Raw genomic sequence first — 23,622 nt, 5'->3', positions numbered from 1 at the left:
AACTGTGAAAAGAAAAACTGAATTACCTTTTCACTGGAATTTTGAGATGACATAAGAAATGAAATCTAAGTTTAAATTAGTGTTCGGTCCCATGAGGTCTTAATGTATGTCATCCAAATATCATTGATTAGAGGGGTCCTGAGAGACCAGATGATTGGTTTGATAAAGAGTGTTGTGGTTTCCAGTCAATTGAGCAGTCTCTCAAAACAGATCTTATAAGGGGCGCCTGGGTGGCTCAGCGGGTTAAAGCCTCTGCCTTCAGCTCGGGTCATGATCCCGAGGTGCTGGGATCGAGCCCCGCATCGGGCTCTCTGCTTAGCTGGGAGCCTGCTTCCTCCTCTCTCTCTGCCTGCCTCTCTGCCTACTTGTAATCTCTATCTGTCAAATAAATAAATCTTTAAAAAAAAACAAACAGATCTTATAAGAGTAAACATTTTAAGGTAGGAGCAAAACATTTTCATTTCTTTGGAATTTTGAAACTGGCCTCTTGAACTGGCCCAGGGCATTCCCTGAGAGACTGGCCTGAGTGGCAAGGCAGGAGGCTCTGGTAGCCTGGTAGGTGCTTAGTAATTTACTCCTGCACTGAAGTCTGGCATTTCAGTATAGACGGAGTAAATTTCCTACTCTTTTTAATTTTTGCTGTAGTAGTCTGAGCATCCCTTATTGTAGCACTGTAATAATCAAGCTTCTGTGAAACCTAGATCAGCCTCTGAAATCAAATGGAACATTTTCCATTATTGATTAGGCATAGAATCCACTTTGTTAAACTAGTTGAGGGTAATAAGAGACATTTGAGTCATTAACTGAGAAGATGACAGGTCTCTAAATGTGACCACTTCTTTCACTAGGTCAGCTATTATTTATTCAGTAGAAAAGCCTTTCAGTTTAAAAGTATATGGACCTTCTTTATTGGATTAAAAAACAAGAGGAAGGGACTTGTATTTGCAATACTTACGTTAGATCAAAGTAACCATCTTGAATGGTTAGAAAATTGCTACTGAGAATAAGGTTCAGTCCCAAAATGAAGAAGATTTTACTGTTTCAAAATCCCAGGCTCCTTCTGTAATTCTGACTCCCTAAAGCCTAACTGCATGTATTTTTTTAAATTTTTATTTATTTGACAGAGAATGATCACAAGTAGGCAGAGAGAGAGGAGGAAGCAGGCTCCCTGCTTCCGAGCAGAGAGCCCAGTGTGGAACTCGATCCCAGGACCCTGAGATCATGACCTGAGCCGAAGGCAGAGGCTTAACCCACTGAGCCACCCAGACACCCCCTATTTGCATATTTTTTGATCATTAGGGAAAGGGACAGTGTTTTTTACAGAAAGGGTAGTAAATCAGCTATTCAGGGCAGGAATACATTATGATTTACAGATTTCCCAGAAGACATTCAGTGCCATTCAGGGTTGATTTTTTTTTTTTTTTTAATGGTATCTGATTTCAAGTTGCAAGTTGCTGTGTTATAAAATACCCAATCATGGTGCTCATGCTAATGAGATACAAGTGGCTGCTTTGCAGAGTCTCTTAGCAGGTTGAATTGCTTTTAGTCTTGTGGGCTCAAAACAAAATTGTTTAATAAAATCCACATCTGCTGAACTTTCCAGATTATGAGCAAGTTTCAGCGAAAGTTTTCTCTTACTTCATCAGGAACGACAATCGAGTGGTTAGAACCAAAGATACCTTTATCAAACCACTATAAAAATGGAGCTGACCAACCTTTTGCAACTGAGCAAAGTAAACCAGTGGCAGTCCCCGAAGAGCAGTGTGTTGAAGAATCTGGACCATTAGCAAGGGTAAGGTAATGTGAAAATACGGTTTTGATGTAAAAACTAGGACTCACTAAAAAGGTTCAGTTCTCTTTTCGTTGTCAGGGCATGCTAGTCATCCTAACACCAGCATGACATTCTTGAGACTCTAGACATTGTTTTTCTAATTTAAACAGTACTTGTTTTAGAAGAGATCTGTTGTATAATACTTGTACATGTTGTGTTTTGCAGGTTAAGTTATGTGCCTTTTTTAGTTTGGGCTCACTTTTGCTTGATAAAACTATTTAAAAGTTGCAATTCACATATTTTTATTTTTCTAGAGAGTTAACTTATCTAATATAAGATTATTTGCACAGTATTTCTCTCTTATATTTCTTCTTAAATCTTAACATTATTAGATGCTTACTATTAAATTTACAAGTTTAAAAATTGACTGTTAAGTCTTTTTTGTTTTAAGCTCTTTCCCAAACCAGTTTTTTTTTTTAGTGTTACCCCAATTAGCATGGGCTCAGGGTTTTATAATATTTTTGTAGTATTATTTATTCCACATTTCTCAGAAGCTAAAGAATGTCTTATTCTAGTCATAGTTCCACCACTGTAAAAATCATATTGATCTTTTGCCTTTTGTGTTATTTTTTAATGATAGCCATAATTACATAGATAGTTTTATTTTAAGCTCTTTTTACTTGATACTTCTTATAAGCGTTATGTCTGGCCCATATAATTAAAACTTTAAATGTTGAAGTAAGCTATTAAATATCTAGGCTCTTTGTTATTTTCTGTTACTATAAATAACACTATGTCATCTTGTTTACTGTTTTTCTTTTTTCTCCTCTTAATTTGTATTATTTCTTTAGGTTGTAGTCCCAAGTAGAATTACTGAGTGAAGAGTAATAATGCACAGCTTATGGTTATTTATATATTAGCAGATTACTTCTTTTTTTTATTATTAAGATTTTATTTATTTGAGGGGCGCCTGGGTGGCTCAGTGGGTTAAAGCCTCTGCCTTCAGCTCAGGTCATGATCCCAGGGTTCTGGGATCGAGCCCCGCATCGGGCTCTCTGCTCTGCGGACAGCCTGCTTCCTCCTCTCTCTCTCTCTGCCTGCCTCTCTGCCTACTTGTGATCTGTCTGTCAAATAAATAAATAAAAATCTTAAAAAAAAAAAAAGATTTTATTTATTTGAGAGAGAACACACACATAAGCAGGGGGAGGGGCAGAGAGAGAGGGACTGTCAGACTCCCCACTGAGCAGGAAGCCCAATCCAGGGCTTGATCCCAGGACCCTGGGATCATGACCTGAGCCGAAGGCAGACACTTAACCTACTAAGCCACCCAGGTGTCCCATTAGCAAATTACTTCTTAAAAGTACGTGGAGGCACCTGCATGACTTAGTTGGTTGAACATCTGACTCTTGATTTCATCTCAGGTCATGATCTCAGGATCATGAGATCAAGTCCCCTGCTGGGCTTTGTGCTTAGCCGGGAGTCTACTTGAGATTTTCTCTCTCCCTCTCCGCCCCCCAAGTAAATAAATAAATCTTAAAAAAAAAAAAGAAAAGAAAGAAAGAAGGAAGGAAAAGAAGAAGTACATGACACAGAGACTTCCAAAACCGGCCAAAACCTTGGCTTAATGAGGCAGACAATGGCAGCAGTATGGATAGGAGAGAAGAAAAAAAAATATGAAATACTTTTTTTTTTCCTCTAACTTTTTGACCAGCTCATTTCTAGAGTCAAACAGTATTTATTAAGGTGTCCAGTGTATGAGGAGTCCAATGTTAGGAATTAGAGGAGACACAAAAAATTTAAGACGTAGTTCTTTCACTAGAGAGATTTACTAATCTGCCTGGAGTCACAATTACATATACATGGAGACAATGAGAGGATAACATAAAGTAGTTTTGTTTTGTTTTGTTTTGTTTTGTTTTCATCTTAATTGACATGGTTTAGGCTATTGGGGTATGGCATTCAGAGAAAGAAAGAAGGTAAGAAAGAAAAATATATTGAGTAGAGTAGAAGAGGAATGCTTTGGAGAGAAAGTGGAATTGGAATCAGGCTTTGAAAGAAGACAGGATTTGAAGAGAAGAGGAGTAGTAGGATAATGTCGATGGAGAAATAGTAGGAGCAGGGATATGAAGGCTTATTGTGAAAACTTGCCTGATGTTTTAAACCCGGGTCCTGTCGTTTACTAACATGTGGACCGATAATTAACCACTTAGTTTCAATTTTCTCATCTGTAAAGCAGGGATAATAATGGCTTATAAGATTGTTATGAACATAAAGTGAATATAGCAGAGCACCTGGATTATGGAAAATTATCATAGGTGATTGGATTTTACAAATCCAGATGACCATTCATGCTGCATTCTCTGGGGAGTGATAATCCCTGGAGCCACTACTCATAAAATACAACAAACTGTGCCTCCAAGGAACATAAAATCATACGGAAGAATTTAATGTTACGTAATAGATGATAAAATCATGAGCATGGGGTATGTTTAAGAAGATTGGTATATGATATGACCTAGAATTGAAGTGTCGATAGAAGGCTATGGAGGTAGAAATGAAGACAGATGAAAGGTAATATGCATTTCAAATGAAAATCAGTTGGACTTGTGATTGGTTGTAGAGTTGGATGAAAGATAATTCCCAAGTTTGTGAACCTAAATGACTAGGTAGAATTGTGGTGCCAGTCAAAAAGTTAGGAAGATTAGGAGCAAAGAGCCTTTTGAGAGAAAAGATTTGATATGGTTTATGAACATGTTGACTTCTTTTAAAAGATTTTATTTATTTATTTGACAGAGAGAGAGACAGCGACACCAGGAACACAAGCAGGGGGAGAGGGAGAGGGAAAGCAGGCCTCCCGCCAAGCAGGGAGCCCGATGCGGGGATTGTCCCAGGAACCTGGGATCATGACCTTAGCTGAAGGCAGTCGCTTAAGACTGAGCCACCCGGGTGCCCCAACATGTTTACTTTTTAAAGATTGTATTTTTAAGTAATCTTTCTACCCAGTGTGGAGCTCAAACTCACAACCCCAAGATTAAGAGTCAGATGCTATGCCAACTGAGCCAGCCAGGAGCCCCCGAACATGCTAAATTTTATGTTGAGAGGAGGATATGTGATTGTAAACATGGCTCAGTGGGTTGGGGTTTGCCTTTGGCTCAGGTCGTGGTCTCGGGGTCCTGGGATCGAGCCCCGCATCGGGCTCTCTGCTCACTGGGGAGCCTGCTTCCCTCTTCTCTCTGCCTGCCTCTCTGCCTACTTGTGATCTCTCTCTCTGTCGAATATATAAATAAAATCTTAAAAAAAAAAGCAATTAGAAATAATGAAACAGGAGTTTTGGAGAGCGATCAGGATAAGACGTGCAATTTGCAAGTGAAAGTTACAAAATGTAAGTTATACACTCGAACATCTTCACTCTTAATGAGAATACAAAGGATGTTGGGGGTTAGAGAGATGTAAGTTAAAGGTGGGACACAGAGATGGGAAGGAGAAGAACATTGTTATATTTCCAAATTATTTACTTATTTATTTGAGAGGGAAAGTATGAGGTAGGGGGTGTCAGAGGGAGATGCAGATTTCCGGCACAGTGGGGAGCCCCATGCGGGACTTGATCCCGGAACTCCTGGGATCATGATCTGAGCCAAAGACAGACACTTAACTGAATGAGCCACCCAGGTGCCCTCCAAATCTTGAAATAGTGAGTAGACCAGATATATCACTGAGTGTAAGTAGAAAGAAATAAATGCACAGGTACTATTTTTAATTACAAAAACACTATACTCTACTCAGGCATATCAGAATAGACCTGGATTTTCTAAAAATACCACACATGCCTTCTTGAAATATGCGTGTTAATGCACGCTGGAGACAGATACCTAGTAGGGGAGATTTTGTTGCCAGGTGATGGAAAAAGTAAATCCTAGTAAGTCTAGAATGAAGCCCACAGTTCTTTTGTGCCCAAGTCAGAAATCAGAAGGACAAAGATGAGGTTAGTATGAATTTGGTAGAATACTGGGGTTTTGCTTTGCCATGCAGTGTCCATATATTATAAATTCCCAGCAACTCAACAGCTCTTGCCACTGTCTGCTAACCATTCTGGGTTTGTAGGGCTATTAAACATTTATGCATGTTCATTTGAATTTTGGTAATGCTTTTACCTTAAGCTTTTCTTTTCTTTTTTTTTTTTTTTAAAGATTTTATTTATTTATTTGACAGAGAGAGATCACAAGTAGACAGAGAGGCAGGCAGAGAGAGAGAGAGGGAAGCAGACTCCCTGCTGAGCAGAGAGCCCGATGCGGGACTCGATCCCAGGACCCTGAGATCATGACCTGAGCCGAAGGCAGAGGCTTTAACCCACTGAGCCACCCAGGCGCCCTACCTTAAGCTTTTCTTTAGGAAAGGGATGATGACCTCTAAGAAGAGACATTTCGATAAGAAAGGGGAGAGCTGGGGGCACCTGGGTGGCTCAGTGGGTTAAGCCTCTGCGTTCAGCTCAGGTCATGATCTCAGGGTCCTGGGATCGAGCCCCACATCGGGCTCTCTGCTCAGCGGGAGCCTGCTTCCTCCTCTCTCTCTGCCTGCCTCTCTGCTTACTCGTGATCTCTCTCTGTCAAATAAATAAATCTTAAAAAAAAAAAGGGGGGGGAGCTTCCAAGTTCTTCTGTTTACACCAAGATTTAGAATCAGTAATTAAATAATAGAATTCCTCTTTTTTCTATTCCAATAAACAATAAGACTTTTTATTAAAAAAAAAGAACTGTACTCTTAAATATTTTTTCTACCAGATTATGTTTTCTTTATTTTTTTTTTTTTAAGATTTTATTTATTTGTCTGACAGAGAGATAGAGAGCACAATATGCAGAGCGGCAGGCAGAAGGAGAGAGGGAAGCAGGCTCTCTGCTAAGCAGGGAACCTGAAGCGGAGCTCGATCCCAGGACCCTGGAACCATGACCTGAGTCGAAGGCAGCTGCCCAAACAACTGAGCCACCCAGGCTCCCCCTATGTTTTATTTCTTTAATATTATTTTCATTAGAGGAAGTTCCAAAGTGCAAAGTAAACTTTGTATTAAGTAGTAATGTTAAGGTTATATTTGCATTACTAATCTATGTCCCAAGTTCTGACTCCATATGTAATAGTATCTCTTCAGAAGGTTAGAGAACATTATTTAATCAAGACCTAATAGGGTTTTTCTCAACATTTCTCAAATGAGTAATTATTATATTTGGTATCCATATGTAGAGAGGAGGATGATCAACTTTTCCCCATTGTATAGTGAATAAACAGTCACAAGTACACTTAAACTTTATTAGACTATATTATACAGCTGATTTAGAGTAGGCAACAGGAAGTACTTCTTGACAGACTTCCTAGCCTTTGAAAAGGGGGATTTAGAAAGCCTTTGGGGTTTCTCCTTCAGGTTGTAAAAACAGAAGTAATTCTGAAATATATCAACAGTAGTTGTCTGTATGGTCTTAACATGAGGAAATGAGCTAGACCATTAATTAAATTATGAGAATTTGAGCATAGTAGTTTCCTTGGTAAAACGGAAGGGAGAAAAGGAGAAAAAGACAAAAGAATGAGCAGGAATGCATTACTTTTAATGTGCTTCATATTTTGTTTTTAATATTTTTAATATTTGAGAACATTACATTCTTGATTTTTATGCCTGATTAGGAATGGTTTTTGCCTAGCTGCAGAGAACAGATGGGCTTCTTATTTGATAGAATTTAATTGTGTGAAGAGAAAATCAAAGTCAGAGACATTATCAAAATCATTTCCTTTTAAAAATCCTAAGTCTACTGTACTAATGCTCTCTTGCATAAAGGTTAAAAAGAGGTACCACTGACAGGTGGGACACGACCCCCCCACACATACACATGAGAGGTGAATATAAGATCCTACAGAATCTTGGAATTTGAAACTGTTACTTAAAATTATTTAAGTAGAAACAAGAAATTTCTCTTAACCAATTATCTGGAACTAAGACGCTATTGAAATGACGGTTAAACACTTCCACTTTTTCAAGAAGTTGTTTTATTGATTAATTAAAGAGCTGTGCAGAGAACCTTTTTGTGGCATTAAGATGGCATAAGCAAGCGTAGGGTTTCCATACCTGCACCTAGAATTCTCTTCAACCCTGCGGTTTCTTCCAGACATCTCCAGGAATGAGTGAATATCAAAATATAGATTATAGTAGTTAGACTTGACATGTACAGTCACTTTTACAAATTTTACTTGTATAATTTTAGCTTTATATTTTTTTAAGATTTTATTTATTTATTTGTCAGGGAGAATGAACCCAAGTAGGGAGAGTGGGAGGCAGAGGGAGAAGCAGGCTCCCTGGCATGATTCGGGGCTCGATCCAAGGACCCTGAGATCATGACCTGAGCCACAGGCAGCTGCTTAACCAACTGAGCCACCCAGGTGTCCCTAGTTTAAGCTTTTAAAAAGGGCAAACATTGGGGCACCTTGGTGGCTTAATTGGTTAAGTGTCTGCCTTCGGCTTGGGTCATGATCCCAGGATCCTGGGATTGAGCACCGCATCGGGCTCCCTGCTTAGTGAGAGTCTGTTTGTCCCTCCTCCCTGACTCCTGCTCGCTCGCTCGCTCTCTCTCTCTCTCTCTGAAATAAATAAGTAAAATCTTTTGGGGGGGGGAATACTTTATTCCCAAAGCATCTTCAACTTAAATAAAGGTGTTCATGGTGTCCCCAAACAGGTGGCCAGTCCTCAAAGCCTGAGATTCAGATGAGACACTTCACTCTTTTTGAAAAATCCCATGTTTACAAAATATATGTATTTTATTTATTATTTTTATGGCAAAACCACAGTATGTTCAGTATAAATGATAATGGACTCATTGAAGGAAATCTTTTTCATGGCCAACTGATGGAAGTTATATTTTTAGAAAGATTTTTTGCTCATATCCAGATTCACTTAGGCCCAGTATAAATGTCTTCAAGTCTGCTGTTTATACTTTTCTTCTTCTTTTATTTAATGTGGCTGTGAAATCTGTCCTTTATTTAGCAACAAAGTCTGTCCTATCTGCTGTTTGCAAAGCTTGCTGTTTAATCCAATTTCTGTATTGAAAATAAAGAAAACACAAGAGTCTTCTTGAACAAAGAAACTGAGAGAAAAGAAACTTTTATTCTTAATGGATATTAATAAGCACTTATAACACTAGACTTTTGCTTTTTTTGACTTCAAGGAACCTGAAGAAATCAGTGCAGATGATGAGGTAGAGGATACGTGTGACAACAAGGAGGATGACCTAGGAGCTGTGGAAGAGCAACGTAGTGTCATCCTGCATCTCTTGTCACAGCTGAAGCTGGGCATGGATTTAACAAGAGTAAGTAACGGGATAACTGGTCATGGTGATCAGTAAGTCAGGACGACTTGTAATTATTAATATCGTCAGGTCTTTTTATTCTTTATGAATTGGTTTCTTAATCTCTCTCTTTTTTTAAAGATTTTATTTATTAAGTAATCTCTCTACCCTGCATGGAGGCTTGAACTTACAGCCCCAAGATCCAGGAACTGAGCCAGCCAGGTGCCCCTGGTTTCTGAGTCTCTTGATCAACATTTCTTATTTGATAAAAAATGTGACAGTTATCTTGTGCAGCAGGAAGTCACATGGCAAGTAAACACCTGTAATCTTGTTTCTGTGCAAACAAGAGGTCGTTTGGTATACAGAACTGGAGAATCTAAAGGAAAGGATATAATCCCAGAAAATCATGAAAGACTTTGACACGTCTACTTTACTCTTCCCATGTTGTATCGTATATTTTGGGTGTTATCAATAACAGAGGTCAGGGGGCGCCTGGGTGGCTCAGTGGTTTAAGCCTCTGCCTTCAGCTCAGGTCATGATCTCAGGGTCCTGGGATCGAGCCCCGCATCAGGCTCTCTGTTCCGCAGGAAGCCTGCTTCCTCCTCTCTCTCTCTCTGCCTGCCTCTCTGCCTAGTTGTGATCTCTCTCTGTCAAATAAATAAATAAAATCTTAAAAAAAAAAAAAAATAACAGAGGTCAGCAAACATATTCTGTAAAGGGCCAGATAATAAATATTACACACAGGTCTCTGTTGGAACTACTCAGCTTTGTCTTTATAGTATGGAAGTGGCCATAGATAATATGTTGGACTGGGCATGGCTGTGTTTATTACTACGAAATACTATTTATAAAAACAGAGGCCAGGGGCGCCTGGGTGGCTCAGCGGGTTAAAGCCTCTGCATTCAGCTCAGGTCATGATCCCAGGGTCCTGGGATCGAGCCCCGCATCGGGCTCTCTGCTTGGCTGGGAGCCTGCTTCCTCCTCTCTCTCTCTCTCTGCCTGCCTCTCTGCCTACTTGTAATCTCTATCTGTCAAAAAAATAAATCTTAAAAAAAAAAAAAAAAAACAGAGGCCAGATTTCCCCCAAAGGTCATACTTTGCAGTCCTCTGGTGTGTTGCCTTGCTTACTTTAAAAGTGTCTGAATTAACTAGATAGGGGAATTCTTTTACAGTGTACACATACATCAAATCACTTTAAATATCTTACAATTTTATTTGTTGAAGACTATTTGTTGTCTGAAGACTAGTAGCATCACCATTGCTGGAGAACTTGCTAGAAGTTCAGAGTCTCAGCCCAACCCCCAACTTAGAGGACCAGATCTGTATTTTAATAAGATCCCCATGTGTTCATATGTACATTAAAGTTTGAGAAACACTAGTCTATAGTTTTTAATTTTACGTCCGTCTTTTCCAGTTTCAGGCTATCTAATTAGTGCATCTTCATTTATTCTAGCAATCAATCTATGATGTTAATTTGAAAAGGAAATTAGGTTCAAAACCTATGTATGTCAGATATTACTAGTATGGGATGATGTATACTTGGAATTAGTGAGGAATTTCAGAATTGACATCAGGACGTATATTTCAAATTAAGAATTTTGATGTCAGTGAAGGTAGTGAAAGTGACTTAAGTAAAACGTAACTTAAATAGAAAGCATTTTGCCGTTAGCGTTTACTTTAAAGCATCTCAAAATCAAAACACATTTCTTTCTTTACTTAGACTTGCAGTGATTACAGGGGAGTTTAAAAGAAAATGGATTGAATTAAAAGCCTACTAAGAAATAGACATTTTAGGAATTATTAAAGAAACCCATTAACCTTTCCTGTTTTATCTAACCTTAATATTTCAACTGGGTGTCATTTCTGTTCTAGAAATATTTTCAATATTAGTGGTTCAGAAAAGACTATTAGCTGTAAAATCAGTTAAAATGAATAATGGTATTAAAGGTTTGTTTGGTTATTCTGGTGTTTGCTGTCCTTTAGTAGATTTAGGTTTATAAGGCATAAAAACAGTATAGGGGTTTATGAGGCATAAGAACATTTGAAAAGAATGTGCTATGATAGTAAGCCAAATGGTAAAGCTTTCTCTAGGCATGATAACTATATATAATACAGCTTCCCGACATTTGTTCCTTGTTAATTAAAGATGTAAATACACATATAGTATTTATATATAAAATCATTAACTTTACCCAACCATGAATTATGAACATTCACATAACGTTAAAAAGAATGGAATTTTTTGAACAACATTTAGAAATCTGGTGACTAAACTGCAGTCACATCTACCTTCTTTTCTAACAAAACACTGATAGAACAAATATTTTTTGAGCCCCTCTTATATTCCAGACACTGTGCTAAGTGCTGGAACTACAGCAGCAAGAAAGGTAACCATGGTCCCAGCCTGCGTGTTGTGAATAAGTAATAACTGTTCATTTTGTTCCTTTTTAAATAATATTATGGGTTCAGTATAATTATACAGTTCACAGAAAGTTTGAGAAAATAAAGGAAAAAAATCTCCTACGATTTCATTATCCTAACCACACAACACTTAAGTTTTGAGAATTCCTTCTAATCTTTTTTCATATAATATAGTTTATTTCTAGTTCTGTACATTTTCTTTTTTCAGTTAACACTCTTTCTTTGTGAAATATATTACACACAGTCTTCTGTGTATGAACAGTTTCAAGAACAGTGGTAAAAGGTGTCCTCACCTATCAGGTCTTGGAATGTTGCCAGAAGGATGTGCTCTGAGGTCCCCTCCTGGTTGTAGTCCCCTGTGTTTCCTAGATCTAACCTACTACCTACCTAGGTATAGCCCTACTTTTTTTTTTAAATGGTTTTATCACCTGCATATGTATCCCCATAACAATATTATTTAATTTAGGAAAAAGTGAATAGCCAGCACAAGTTTAGCTGTATCAGGGAAGGGCTCTGTTGCTGTTCATAGAAGAAACCTCCTAGGAGAAGATAAGCTAAACAGAGTCCCTAGCTTTAGCATCTTATAAATCATTGAGGAAGTTTAGAAGAGTCCTTTCTGAAGCCATGAGAAGGCAGAATTCTAAATGAGTCTTGTGAAATACATGGCTCACAAAGTTAGAGCATTTGGCGTGAGCCAGTTACTGGCCATTCAGCAGGAATGTGGACAGAGGGGAGAATCTGCTCAGTGTTTTCTACTGCTGAGCAAACTGTGACCCACTTCGCAGCACTCAGCAGTAGACTGAAACCTGAACATGTCTGTGGGTGAAATGAATGTCTTCAGCCAGCCCAGACAGCAGGGCATGGAAAGGAGAGTTGGCATTTCCACAGATGCCCACCACCGGGCAAATACAGATGCAGATGGGACCAGTTTCCCTTGAGCATTCTGTCCTCAGATTTCAAAAGACGGTAACAGTGGCAGCATGGAGGGCATGGATGACAGTCTTCCATATGTCTGTCTCTTGAATCACATCACTCTGATCTGGACCAGTTTCCCTGTGTCTGCTCTACAGCTTTCTTCCTGGGATGTCCTTTCATTGTCCTTTTGTGCTAGATCCGTCTCCTGTATTCTTTTCTTCTTTTCTGGTTGCCTCTCATTTCAGTGGAGCACATCGTCCTTTAACCTCTGAGAAAGATCTGGGGGAGGCAAAATCTGAAAATGTGTGTTTGAAGCGTCTTTATTTTGTCCTCATGTTTGATTGCTAGTTTGGATAGAATTTCTAACTTGCAGTTAATTTTTCCTTTAGAATATTGCCTCCTTGCTACAGCGTTCTGGTGAAAAGACTGATGTCATTCCCGTTCATCATCTTCTGTTTGTGACTTCTTTTGTTTGTTTTTCTCTAAAATTTGGAATCTATCCTTTGTCCCCTGAAGTCTGAAATGATCTCTGGGCTCTCGGTGGGCCTTTGCAGCAGGACAGCCATAATTTGGTTCTCTGAAATTTTCTTGAATTTCTTCATTGATGACTTTGTCTCCAGTGTTTTTTCCTGTTCTCTCTGAAATCTTTATTTCATGGTCATCGGACTCCCTGTTCTGGTCCTCTTATTTTTCGCTTCGTTTCTCTCTCTCTCTTCTATGTGTAGAGAGATTTTCTCACAATTTTATCTTCTGAGTCTTCTCTTGATTTTTAATTTTTGTTACCATGTTTTAAAAGTGTTCTGAATTTTGTTTTTCAAAAAGCATATTTGTTTCATATATCTAATATTGTCTCAAGTCTGAAGATATTAATTATCTTTATTTTTAAGGTTCCCCCCCAAAATAATTTTTTTTTTTGATCTTTTGTATTTTGGTCTTTGTAATCCTATTTAGGGATTTTCTCAGAGATCTGGTATTTCTTGGATTTCTGCTCACGCTTAAGTGTAGGGAAACTAAAAACCTGACTTTAACTTTTGAACATATGGGTGGAGCCTGTGCTTCTCAGATCAAGTAATCTGGATTTGTTGGGGGAACCTGGTGTTAGTATCATTAGATTTTCCTTCTCAGGTTGGTGAAATACCCCAGAAAGAATTCTGATCTCTGAATCTTTGCTTGGTGATCTCTGATCTTTGCTTGGTGGGCAAAGCAACTAGGAGTGGTGGAAGAGAAGAGAGTAAGGTTGGGGAGAATCTTAGCATCTAATGTTTATTTCATGTAGAGTTACTTCACACCTGTTATCAGTATGGTATCCATTCTCTTGGAAGCCCCTGATGTTCCCCAAACTAGAGAATAAGCTGCTTTGTTTCACTCTTCGGAGACAAAACCTCCAGAACTTGGCTGGGGTGCAAGAGGGGTGGTTACCAGAAGTGTGGAGTTGGGGAGGGGATTTAAGGATTCAGTTGCTCTGCACAGAGATTCCACTCAGTCATCATTTTAGCATTCCTGTAAACCCCCAGATCCAGAGATACCTGATGCTGTCAGTTCCTGAGCCCTCTCTGGAATCTGCAAACTACTGCACAAGAGTTAGCTTTCTAGTTACCTCCCAAAATGTTGTTGCTTTCGGGGACACCTGGGTGGCTCAGTTGGTTAGGCATCTGACTCTTGATTTGGGCTCAGGTTATGATCTCAGGGTCATGAGATTGAGCTCCACACTGGGCTCTGCGCTGAGTGTGGAGCCTGCCTATGATTCTCCCACCCTCTCCCCCCGCACCAGCTCGTGTGCACACTCTCTTTAAAAAAGAAGTTTTTATTGCTTTGTCTACTTCCTTGGTATCTTCAGGTTTGTCTTTGTGTAAAATACATTTAATATAATTTTAATGGATTTCAGTAGAAAGTGAGATGAAGATGTATGTGTTTAATTCACCATGAAATGAATCTGAAACAGTGGTATCTTTTGTATTAGTTGTATCATCTTCATAACCATCTTTTTTTTTCTATAACTGTCTTTTTAAATGATATAAAGTTTATCAGGTAGAAGTTCGGTCTTTAAGTTTGCTAGAACCGTAGTTTAAAAAAACATAGATTTTAATCCTACTTTCACCTTTCTTTTTCTTTACTCATATTGTTTCCTAAGGCTAAATTTCTAGAAGAATAATTACTAGGCTAAATGGATATGAACATTTTTGGACTCTTGAAAAATATTACAGGACTGCTTTCTTAATTTGTTGAACTGGTTTACAGTGCCTCTCCAATTCTGCTCTGAAGAAAACTAATCCACAGTGTGCCTGGGGTGACTCGGTCAGTTAAAGGTCGAACTTTGACCTCAGTTCAGGTCATGGTCTCAGGGTTGTGGGATCGGGCCCTGAGCTCACCTCAGAGCCCACTATAGATTCTTGCTCCCTCTCCCTTTGCCCTCTCCCCTGCTCACACCATGCGCTCTCTTTCAAAATAAATAAAATCTTTAAAAAAAAAAAAGAAAAAGAAAACTAATCTTCCTTAAACTTACCTGGCTTTAGGTGTCAAAAGTACCCTTCTTTTGTTTTGTTTTGTTTTCAATGAAAAAAAATTATAGATTTAGCCACCTGGACTTCCCTTTAGATGATTCCGATTTTCTCGGTACCATCCCAAGCATTATAGCCAGGAGCCCATCGATCATATGCCTTCCTGTCTCCATTGGGCCTGATCAGGGTGGCCACCTCCATGTCCTTAGCTTTCTCATAGCCTGTTTGATCTTGTGCTTGAATGCAAGTGTGTTGTTGTCTTCTGCATTATTCATGACTTGATGATAGAGCATGGTGGTGAAGCTTGTTTCTCCTGGGGGCACTCTTTCGAGGATATTTGGGCTGCCTCCAGAGATGCAGTGTCTTGATGCATGGGAAGGTGGGCAACACGTGGATTTTCTTTTTTTGTGCGTATGACTGTTGGCACCTTTCAGCACTGCTTTCTTGGCCTTCAAAGCCTTTGCTTTGAAGGGGATTCCTTCACCTTTGGCACCATCTTCACAAAAGGCAAAAGGGCAAAAATTCTCTTCTTGTGGGGCGCCTCAAGAGCAGGGGCTCTTGATCTCAGGATTGTGAGTTCAAGGCCCTTATTGGGTGTGGAGCCTACTTAAAAAGTTCCCTTTTTGGGGTGCCTGGGTGACTCAGTCAGTTAAGCATCTGCTTTGCCTGAGGTCATGATCCCAGGATCCTGGGATCGAGCCCTGCATCGGGCTCCCTGCTCAGCAGGAAGTCTTCTCTCTGCCTTTTACCCCAGGCTTGTGCTTGCTCACTCTCTCACTCACACTCTGTGTCTCTCTCTCAAATAAATAAATATAATCTTTAATAAATAAATAAATAAAATTAAAAATTCCCTTCTTAAAGACAGTTCTCTCGTGCTTAAAATTAAGTTCTAAGTTAAAGTATTTTCTTTGATCGGTGATCTCTTTAGTCTATTTTCAGGAAATTGAAATTTCTCTTCTATCTTAATATGTCATCTGTAATTTATTTTTAAAGTGGGAAAGGAAAAAAGGCATGGCCAGCATTTGAGTTTTGCTGTCATTTACCTGATATCCAGTCTAGGAGTTAAAAGATTTTTTAAAAAAATGTCTTCTACTTGACCCTCTTGCAGTCGTGCATTGGTATTTAATCTTAACCACTTGATTTTCATTTCATGCTTATTTTTTAATGAGACCAGATATTTTTGTGACTTCGTTTTTAATACTAATCTAGAATGAAATGTTTTCGGAAAGGTAGGAATAGTTTTCTGCAGATACACACGTCGATTAAAATTTTCCTCTGGTTGATTTTTGTTGTTTTAGGTGGTGCTTCCTACATTTATCCTAGAGAAGCGTTCCTTGCTGGAAATGTATGCAGACTTTATGTCTCATCCAGACCTATTTATAGCCATCACTAATGGAGCCACAGCTGAGGATAGAATGATTCGTTTTGTTGAGTACTACCTTACCTCATTTCACGAAGGCCGTAAAGGAGCCATTGCTAAGAAACCGTACAATCCTATCATTGGAGAAACATTTCACTGTTCCTGGAGGATGCCAAAAAGCGAGGTGGTGTCCAGTGTTGTCAGCAGCTCTTCCACCCAGGCAGTCACAAATCACACTCCTCTGTCAGAGGAGACTTTGAGCCAGGCGGGATCAGACTGTTATACAGTCAGATTTGTTGCTGAGCAGGTTTCCCATCATCCTCCAGTCTCAGGATTTTACGCAGAATGTGCGGAAAGGAAGATGTGTGTAAATGCGCATGTCTGGACTAAGAGCAAATTCTTAGGCATGTCAATAGGCGTGACCATGGTTGGAGAAGGTAAGTAGAAAAACTTCTCCAATTTTTAATATCAAGCTATAATCTTAAGTTTGGGGAAGCTAGATAAATATAAATTTAAAATGTTACATGTGCCACTTTTTTCCATTTTTTAATGTGTTCCAGAATGGTGGGGAAGGGGACCTCATATTTATGGAAAAATATAAATTATATTCTTTAATTTTTTTTCCTGGTTTTAAATATAAAATATTTTATTGTAGAGTATTTGGAAAACTTAGAAAAGTATCAAGGGGAGAATAAACCGTCCGTAATACCTCCATCCAGAGAAGGCTGAGTTTAGCTAGCATTTTGTATTTTTTCTGTTCTATTTATGTTTGTACTTTTATTTTTGTTTTATAAAGTTGGGATTAGTTCTCTCTATATAGTTTTGTGTCCTGCTTTTTTGCAATAAATATTCATTTTCCCATGTCATTGATAATACTTTAAAACATGTTTTGATGACTATATAATACCCTATGAAATGAGATATTTGCCATCTTTTATTTAACCATTTCCTTTATTTGGACATTGAAGTTGTTTTCATATTTTCATTATTGTAAAAAGCACTCAAGAAATATATTACCTAGAAATATCTTCTAGTTTGATCTTTTATAGCTCCCAAGGAAGTAATATTTTAAAACATCTCCAGTCTTTAATTTCACTTCAGCAGAAGGTTATGAAAAAATAATTTAAGGTAATACCCAAATAGTAAACAACAACAAAAAGCTTGCACAAAAATCATTGCAAAGTTGGTGAAAATATAATGGCAGAAGAAATCCTACCATCTTTATGTTAAAGGAAAACCCTTGTGCATTAAATAATATGTTCAGAATGTGAAATTACAGTGTTAGCATGGCATAATTAAGCCTATGATATAGGACAAACCATAAGTGACTCTTAATCTCACAAAACAAACTGAGGGTTGCTGGGGGGAGAGGGGGTTAGGACAGGGGAAGTGGAGTTATGGACATTGGGGAGGGTATGTGCTATGGTGAGTGCTGTGAAGTGTGTAAACCTGGCAATTCACAGACCTGCACCCCTGAGGATAAAAATACATTTTATGTTTATAAAAAAAAAAGAAATAAATAAAAAAAATTTTTTAAAAGCCTATGATATATGATACTAACATTTTGAGTCTGTGTTACAATACCTCTGAAGAAAATACTTTATCCCCCTTTTCAATTTTCCCCATTGTTAAGATCTGTTGTGATATGAGTCTTAGCAATTTCCAAATAATGTTTTAAGTTAATCAAAGCTTCTGTAATTTTAGAAAGTATTAATGTTTTATTAGTTAAAATTTTGCCATCTTCACTTATAAGCTTCATAACATTAGTTCTGAGATCTTCATAAATCAGTTTGATTTTATAGATGAAAAAAACAAGTCCATAGTGATGAGACATGTTCAAGGTCACAAAAGTTAAGGCATAGCGAGATTTAGAACCTCCTCCTTTAACATACTCTGCCTGAGGACAGTTAGCTGTTACTGAGAATCTGATGATGGTAGCCTCTTCAAGAAGGAAATACTTCAGGAAATAAGGAAAAGCATTAATATCTTAACCTTGCATTAATCATGAGGAAGGTCTAAAATAGGTGATTTTGGGTATTTATGTGCTTATTATATATTTGTGGAATGCCTTTCAGAAATTAAATTTCTTTAGTAACCTCAATAGAAAGTAAACAAAATCAGAAAATGGGACTTAGACAATTCATTTTGTTTTAATAGGAACATGTTTTTATTTGTTAGGGGGAAATTCCATTTAATGATGATGTAAGTGAGGTTTTAGAATTCTTTGAATCTGTTGTCCTAACAAGGCTATTATCATATACATTCAAAACTGACTGATTTTAAATTATTCAGATTTTGTGTGTGATACTTATGGCAAATATAGTTTTAGAATAAGAGATCAGAAATCCAGGTTATAAGGTGACATATTTTTAGAAAAGTAATCAAAACATATGTTTTCTAACTTAAAATGAATCAGCAGTTACTATTAAATCCTTCAGGTATACCCGAGTATGTTGTCTGTATGCCTTCTGACAGCTCCCATTACATGTAAATGTATTACAGCCAGAACCAGGGTCCATATAAAATCGCTTAATAATTCTTGATTTATTATTGCCCTTTGTGAAGACTATAAAGGTTATACAAGAAAATAGTTGGTGCTCCTTTATGTAAAGTAGACTGCTTGAGAATCTCAGTTTATCTGTTTGGTTATTCTAAGAATTAACTATATTAAAATACTAATTATAACTCTTGCCCTTCCTTATTTGTAAACATTAAGAACAGAGTAGTTAATGAGCATTCATTAAGAGAAAGATACCATTAGAGTTCAGTTCAGTATTTAGTCTGATAGTGACCCAGATAATGAGCTTGGGTTATTAATGTAGCTCAAATATCCTTAGTGTCTCTTCTTTATCTAGTATAAGTTGATTATTCATTAATGTAATTTCTCTTTCTGTAATTTTTCTTTTAAAAAGCCATCCTTAATATAGCATCACTTAATATAAAACAAGTCTTATTAGAATAATATTTGTTTGAAAACTGTCACTTCCATCTCTTGTAGCCTCACACCAAATTCTTCAGAATTTTGCAAACAAAGTTATTACTATGACCAAAGTTTTCATGACAGAATTAATTTTTTCTTCCTAATATACATAGAATGAAGAATACTTTTTTTCATTGAACTGAGACAAAGTTCTGTGGCTCTACAGCATTAGATATTAATTATTCTCAAACTAAGAAAGTTGTTAGTACTAATGATCAGACCATACCATGATGCAGTATAGCATATTCTTAAAATCTGACTTAAGGTTTTATTTTTAAGAGTCTGTTAGAGGGAAATCTTGATCTATTTCTACTGTAACATTTTCTGGTCCCATGAACCCCAAAGGGATAGCAGAGTCATAATGAATGTAACCTAGATTCACTATTACCAGGAATATTACAAATACAATTTTAAGTGAAATTAGTTTATTCCAAAGTTAAATGAAAATTAAGCAAAATAGTAACGTTTGTTTATTAGGCTTGAGAAAAACTAATAATGGATATTTTATAACTGTCTCTTTTTTGTTTGTTTGTTTTTTAAGATGTTAACCATCTTTATGTTTTCACATTCAGGTGTCCTCAGTCTATTGGAGCATGGAGAAGAGTATACATTTTCTCTGCCGTGTGCATATGCCCGGTCGATTTTAACTGTTCCTTGGGTAGAACTGGGTGGTAAAGTCAGTGTCAACTGTGCAAAAACTGGGTATTCAGCCAGCATCACTTTTCATACTAAGCCATTTTATGGTGGCAAACTACACCGGTAAGAATATTTTAATGATAACCTGGCTCTTATTCTACTGTTTATAACTCCTTATTCTTTCCTGCTTTGTTTTATGTAGATGGAGTTGGAGTTTTATTTATGTCTACTTTTTTGAGATATTCTGGGTATCCTGATATAGTTTTTTGTTGATTTGTTGGTTTGTTTGTTTAAGATTTTATTTATTTATTTTAGAGATAGAGAGTGAGAGTGCAAGTTGGGGGGAGGAGCAGAAAGAGAGGGAGAAGCAGAGCCTACGCTGAATGGAGTGCCCAGTGCCAGGCTCGATCCCATGACCTGAGATCCTGACCTGAGCCAAAACCAAGAGTTGGACACTAAACTGACTAAGCCACCCAGGCGCCCCCATCCTGATCTAGTTTTTAGAATAGTGACAGATCTATCTACTCCTACAAAATTTTCCTGGTTAAATAGGTAACAATATGTAGAATAGAATTCCTAACAAATGAACATTCGGTCTCTGGCTCAATTTCTACCTTTAAAGGGGCTCAGACTCCATCCAGGCCTTAGTGAAGGCAGCTGTTGGTACAAGGTGGCATGAAAATGTATCTAATCATATGAAATAGTTCAGGTAGTGCAGTGATGGAATAGGGCCTTTGTTCTAACCCCATCAGGAAATGGCCAGTTCCTATACCCCCTTCTCAGCTTCTCTGTCTCTCCAGCACAGGCCAGATCCTCCAACCTACGTGAAGACAGGTTATCTAATAGAATCTTCAAAAGGATACTGACTCCTTTCCTTAAGCCCTTCATGTCTATTCTGACTTTCCCTAAAGTAGGGATAGTTTTCTCTGTAACTCTTCACTGAAAAATACATCTCTTGTTGATGATTTTCACAAAGTAAAAATCTGAGCACTTTGATCTAGACATGGAACATTACCAGCATCCTAGAGACTCTCTTCATGCCCTGTTAACAGTCACACACACACACACGTTAACCATTTATACCCTTCCCTCTTAGGGTAGCCACTATACTGCTTTCTAACACCATTGATTAGCTTTTTCTGTTTTTGAACTATATATTAAAATGAAATCACACACTGTGTTCTTTCAGATTTGACTTTTGCTCAATATTATGGTTTTGAGGTTCATCCATGTAGCATGGTTTATTCTCCTTACTGAAGACTGTATTACATTGTATGGCTAGGCCACAATTCACTTTTTCATTCTAATGCTGATGGGCATTTGGGTAGTTTCCAGTTTGGGGCCATTACAAATGGTGCTGCTAGAACATTGTTTGGTGAATGTCTGTGTGAATTTCTATTGGATAGATACCTAGAAGTGGAATTACTAGGTCATAGGAAAGGGAAGTTGAACTTGAATAGGTGCTGACCAATGGTTTTAAGTGGTTATTACCAAAGTACTCTCCCTCCAGCCAATTGCATATAGCTGTTTTACTTTTTCACTCTTAGAAATGGGTACTTAAAAATTTTAGAAGTGGAAAGAGAGATTGATTTGTTCCCAGATACCAAATGGGCCTTTAAAAATACCAACTTCAGGGACGCCTGGGTGGCTGAGTTGGTTAAGTGGCTGCCTTCGGCTCAGGTTATGATCCCAGCATCCTGGGATCGAGTCCCACATTGGCTCCTTGCTTGGCAGGGAGCCTGCTTCTCCCTCTGCCTCTGCCTGTCCTCGCTCTTTCGCTGTCTTTCTCTCTGACAAATAAATAAAATCTTTGGAAAAAAAAAAAAAGAAAGAAAGAAAATACCGACTTCAGGTGTGCCTGGGTGGCTCAGTGGGTTAAAGCTTCTGCCTTCAGCTCAGGTCATGATCCCAGGGTCCTGGGATCAAGCCCCTCATTGGGCTCTCTCTCTGCTTGGCAGGGAACCTGCTTCCCTTCCTCTCTCTCTGCCTGCCTCTCTGCCTACTTGTAATCTCTGTCTGTCAAATAAATAAAGTAAAAATCTTTAAAAGAATAAAATTAGGGGCGCCTGGGTGGCTCAGTGGGTTAAGCCCTCTGCCTTCGGCTCAGGTCATGATCCCAGGGTCCTGGGATCGAGCCCCGCATCAGGCTCTCTGCTCAGCAGGGAGCCTGCTTCCTCCTCTCTCTCTGCCTACTTGTGATCTCTGTCTGTCAAATAAATAATAAATAAAATCTTTTTTAAAAAAAATAAATAAATAATAAAAATAAAAATAAAAATACAGACTTCAAAACACTAACGTCAAGAATTGTAATATACACACATATTACCCAAACAGAACCACTAGACATTGTCAAAATAATCATCTCTTACCCTTAGAGAAGGTATTATTGTGATTAATACTTTGCTTTATATGCTTCTACTTACTCTGCTCATTGTAGTAATCACAGGAATCACACCTTAAAACCGGCTGGGCCTTTAGACGTTGTAGACCAACATTTACTAGGTGCATATATCCCTTTGCAACATGTCTGAAAACTGATAGTTCAATGTTTTCAAACATTTATTATTCACACAAAACTCAGTGAGTGAGGGGCAGTCCATTCAAACTCCTCTTATTTATATGAAGTTAGAGCTGAAACCTATATCCCTGTAACATTCTTGCTTGGTGAAAGTATTCCTCAGTCTCTCTATATGCTTGAGTAGAATGCTTAGGGAAAACAACTACCGTGATAAATTTTCCCAAGCCAGCACTATCTTATTATCATGACACTAAGTTATTTATTAGTGGCCTGTTGCTTATTTTTTTCTCTCGTAAGTATTATTTTCTGGATAAGGAAACATGGAGTGATTTTAGTTGTCTTTTTGCAAACTATTTCTGGTCCCTGAAACTTAATTCTGAGAGTGTATGTGTATGTGCATATGTATGTGTTACTTGAAATCCTACAGGACTCATACTACCTGTAAAAACATTTTTAAAAACATTATTTATACACAAACTTTTTCTCTTGATTGAGTTGTCTTATTTCCCCCAATATGGCTGTAAGTTTTTTGATAGAACTGTACTGTTTTGGGCCTTCTGTTCCATCTATACAGTGTACATAGTAAGTGATTTGTAAAGTTTTGCATATTTTTTGTTGGAAATATGATTAGGAGTGAGTTTCTCTCTTCTTGGAGATAGAATCTAGTCCATCCTTTCAAACTGTACCTATTCCTTTAATATATTACTCCTTTAACATATTACTGATGAATCTCTTAGATATGAACTCTTAGATCTGATTTTTTTTAGAGCTTCACTCAGTTTTTATCCCCTTCCTCCTCCTAGGAGAACCCTGCAGAGGTTTGAAAACAGCTGTTGCAGGCTCTCTTCCCTTTTTTTTCTTTTTACACTTAACATCTTCATTTCTTTGATAGTCATTCTTAATGACATGAAGAACTAATAGGGTAGTTTTGATATTAGTATGTTCTCCTTAATGCCAAATAGTTGATAGTAAGTGAAATGAAAATGCTAGAGCCACAGGCAAGAGTAAATCAGTGCATATTAACAACATGGGTGCCAGTTGCTAGGGCAGTGAGGGTCAGCCTCTCGGGGGACACTGATGCTTGTAAACACCCACATGTACAGAAAGTTGTGTTGGAATGTTTAATTGATCTAACCTGTGAAAATCCAACCCAAGTCATAGTGCCTTTTTTTTTTTACTTTCAAATTAAGTACGTTTATCTATA

At 37.9% G+C, this 23,622-nt stretch overlaps 1 protein-coding gene across 2 annotated transcripts in view; it reads left to right on the top strand.

Moving 5' to 3' along the window:
* OSBPL11 (oxysterol binding protein like 11) overlaps positions 1–23,622 on the top strand; it is a 100,387-nt gene that overhangs the window by 57,200 nt on the left and 19,565 nt on the right. For both annotated transcript variants that reach the window (XM_046003452.1, XM_046003451.1), the window contains 4 exons: positions 1,647–1,792; positions 8,971–9,111; positions 16,223–16,721; positions 19,837–20,023. In XM_046003452.1, coding sequence (XP_045859408.1) covers positions 1,647–1,792; positions 8,971–9,111; positions 16,223–16,721; positions 19,837–20,023 — 973 coding nt within the window. The remainder of the gene's footprint in view (positions 1–1,646; positions 1,793–8,970; positions 9,112–16,222; positions 16,722–19,836; positions 20,024–23,622) is intronic.

Source organism: Meles meles, chromosome 4 (assembly GCF_922984935.1).
Source record: "Meles meles chromosome 4, mMelMel3.1 paternal haplotype, whole genome shotgun sequence".
Lineage (NCBI taxonomy): Eukaryota > Metazoa > Chordata > Mammalia > Carnivora > Mustelidae > Meles > Meles meles.
Note: the sequence above shows the minus strand (reverse complement) of the source record. Positions and strands in the feature narration are given on the sequence as shown.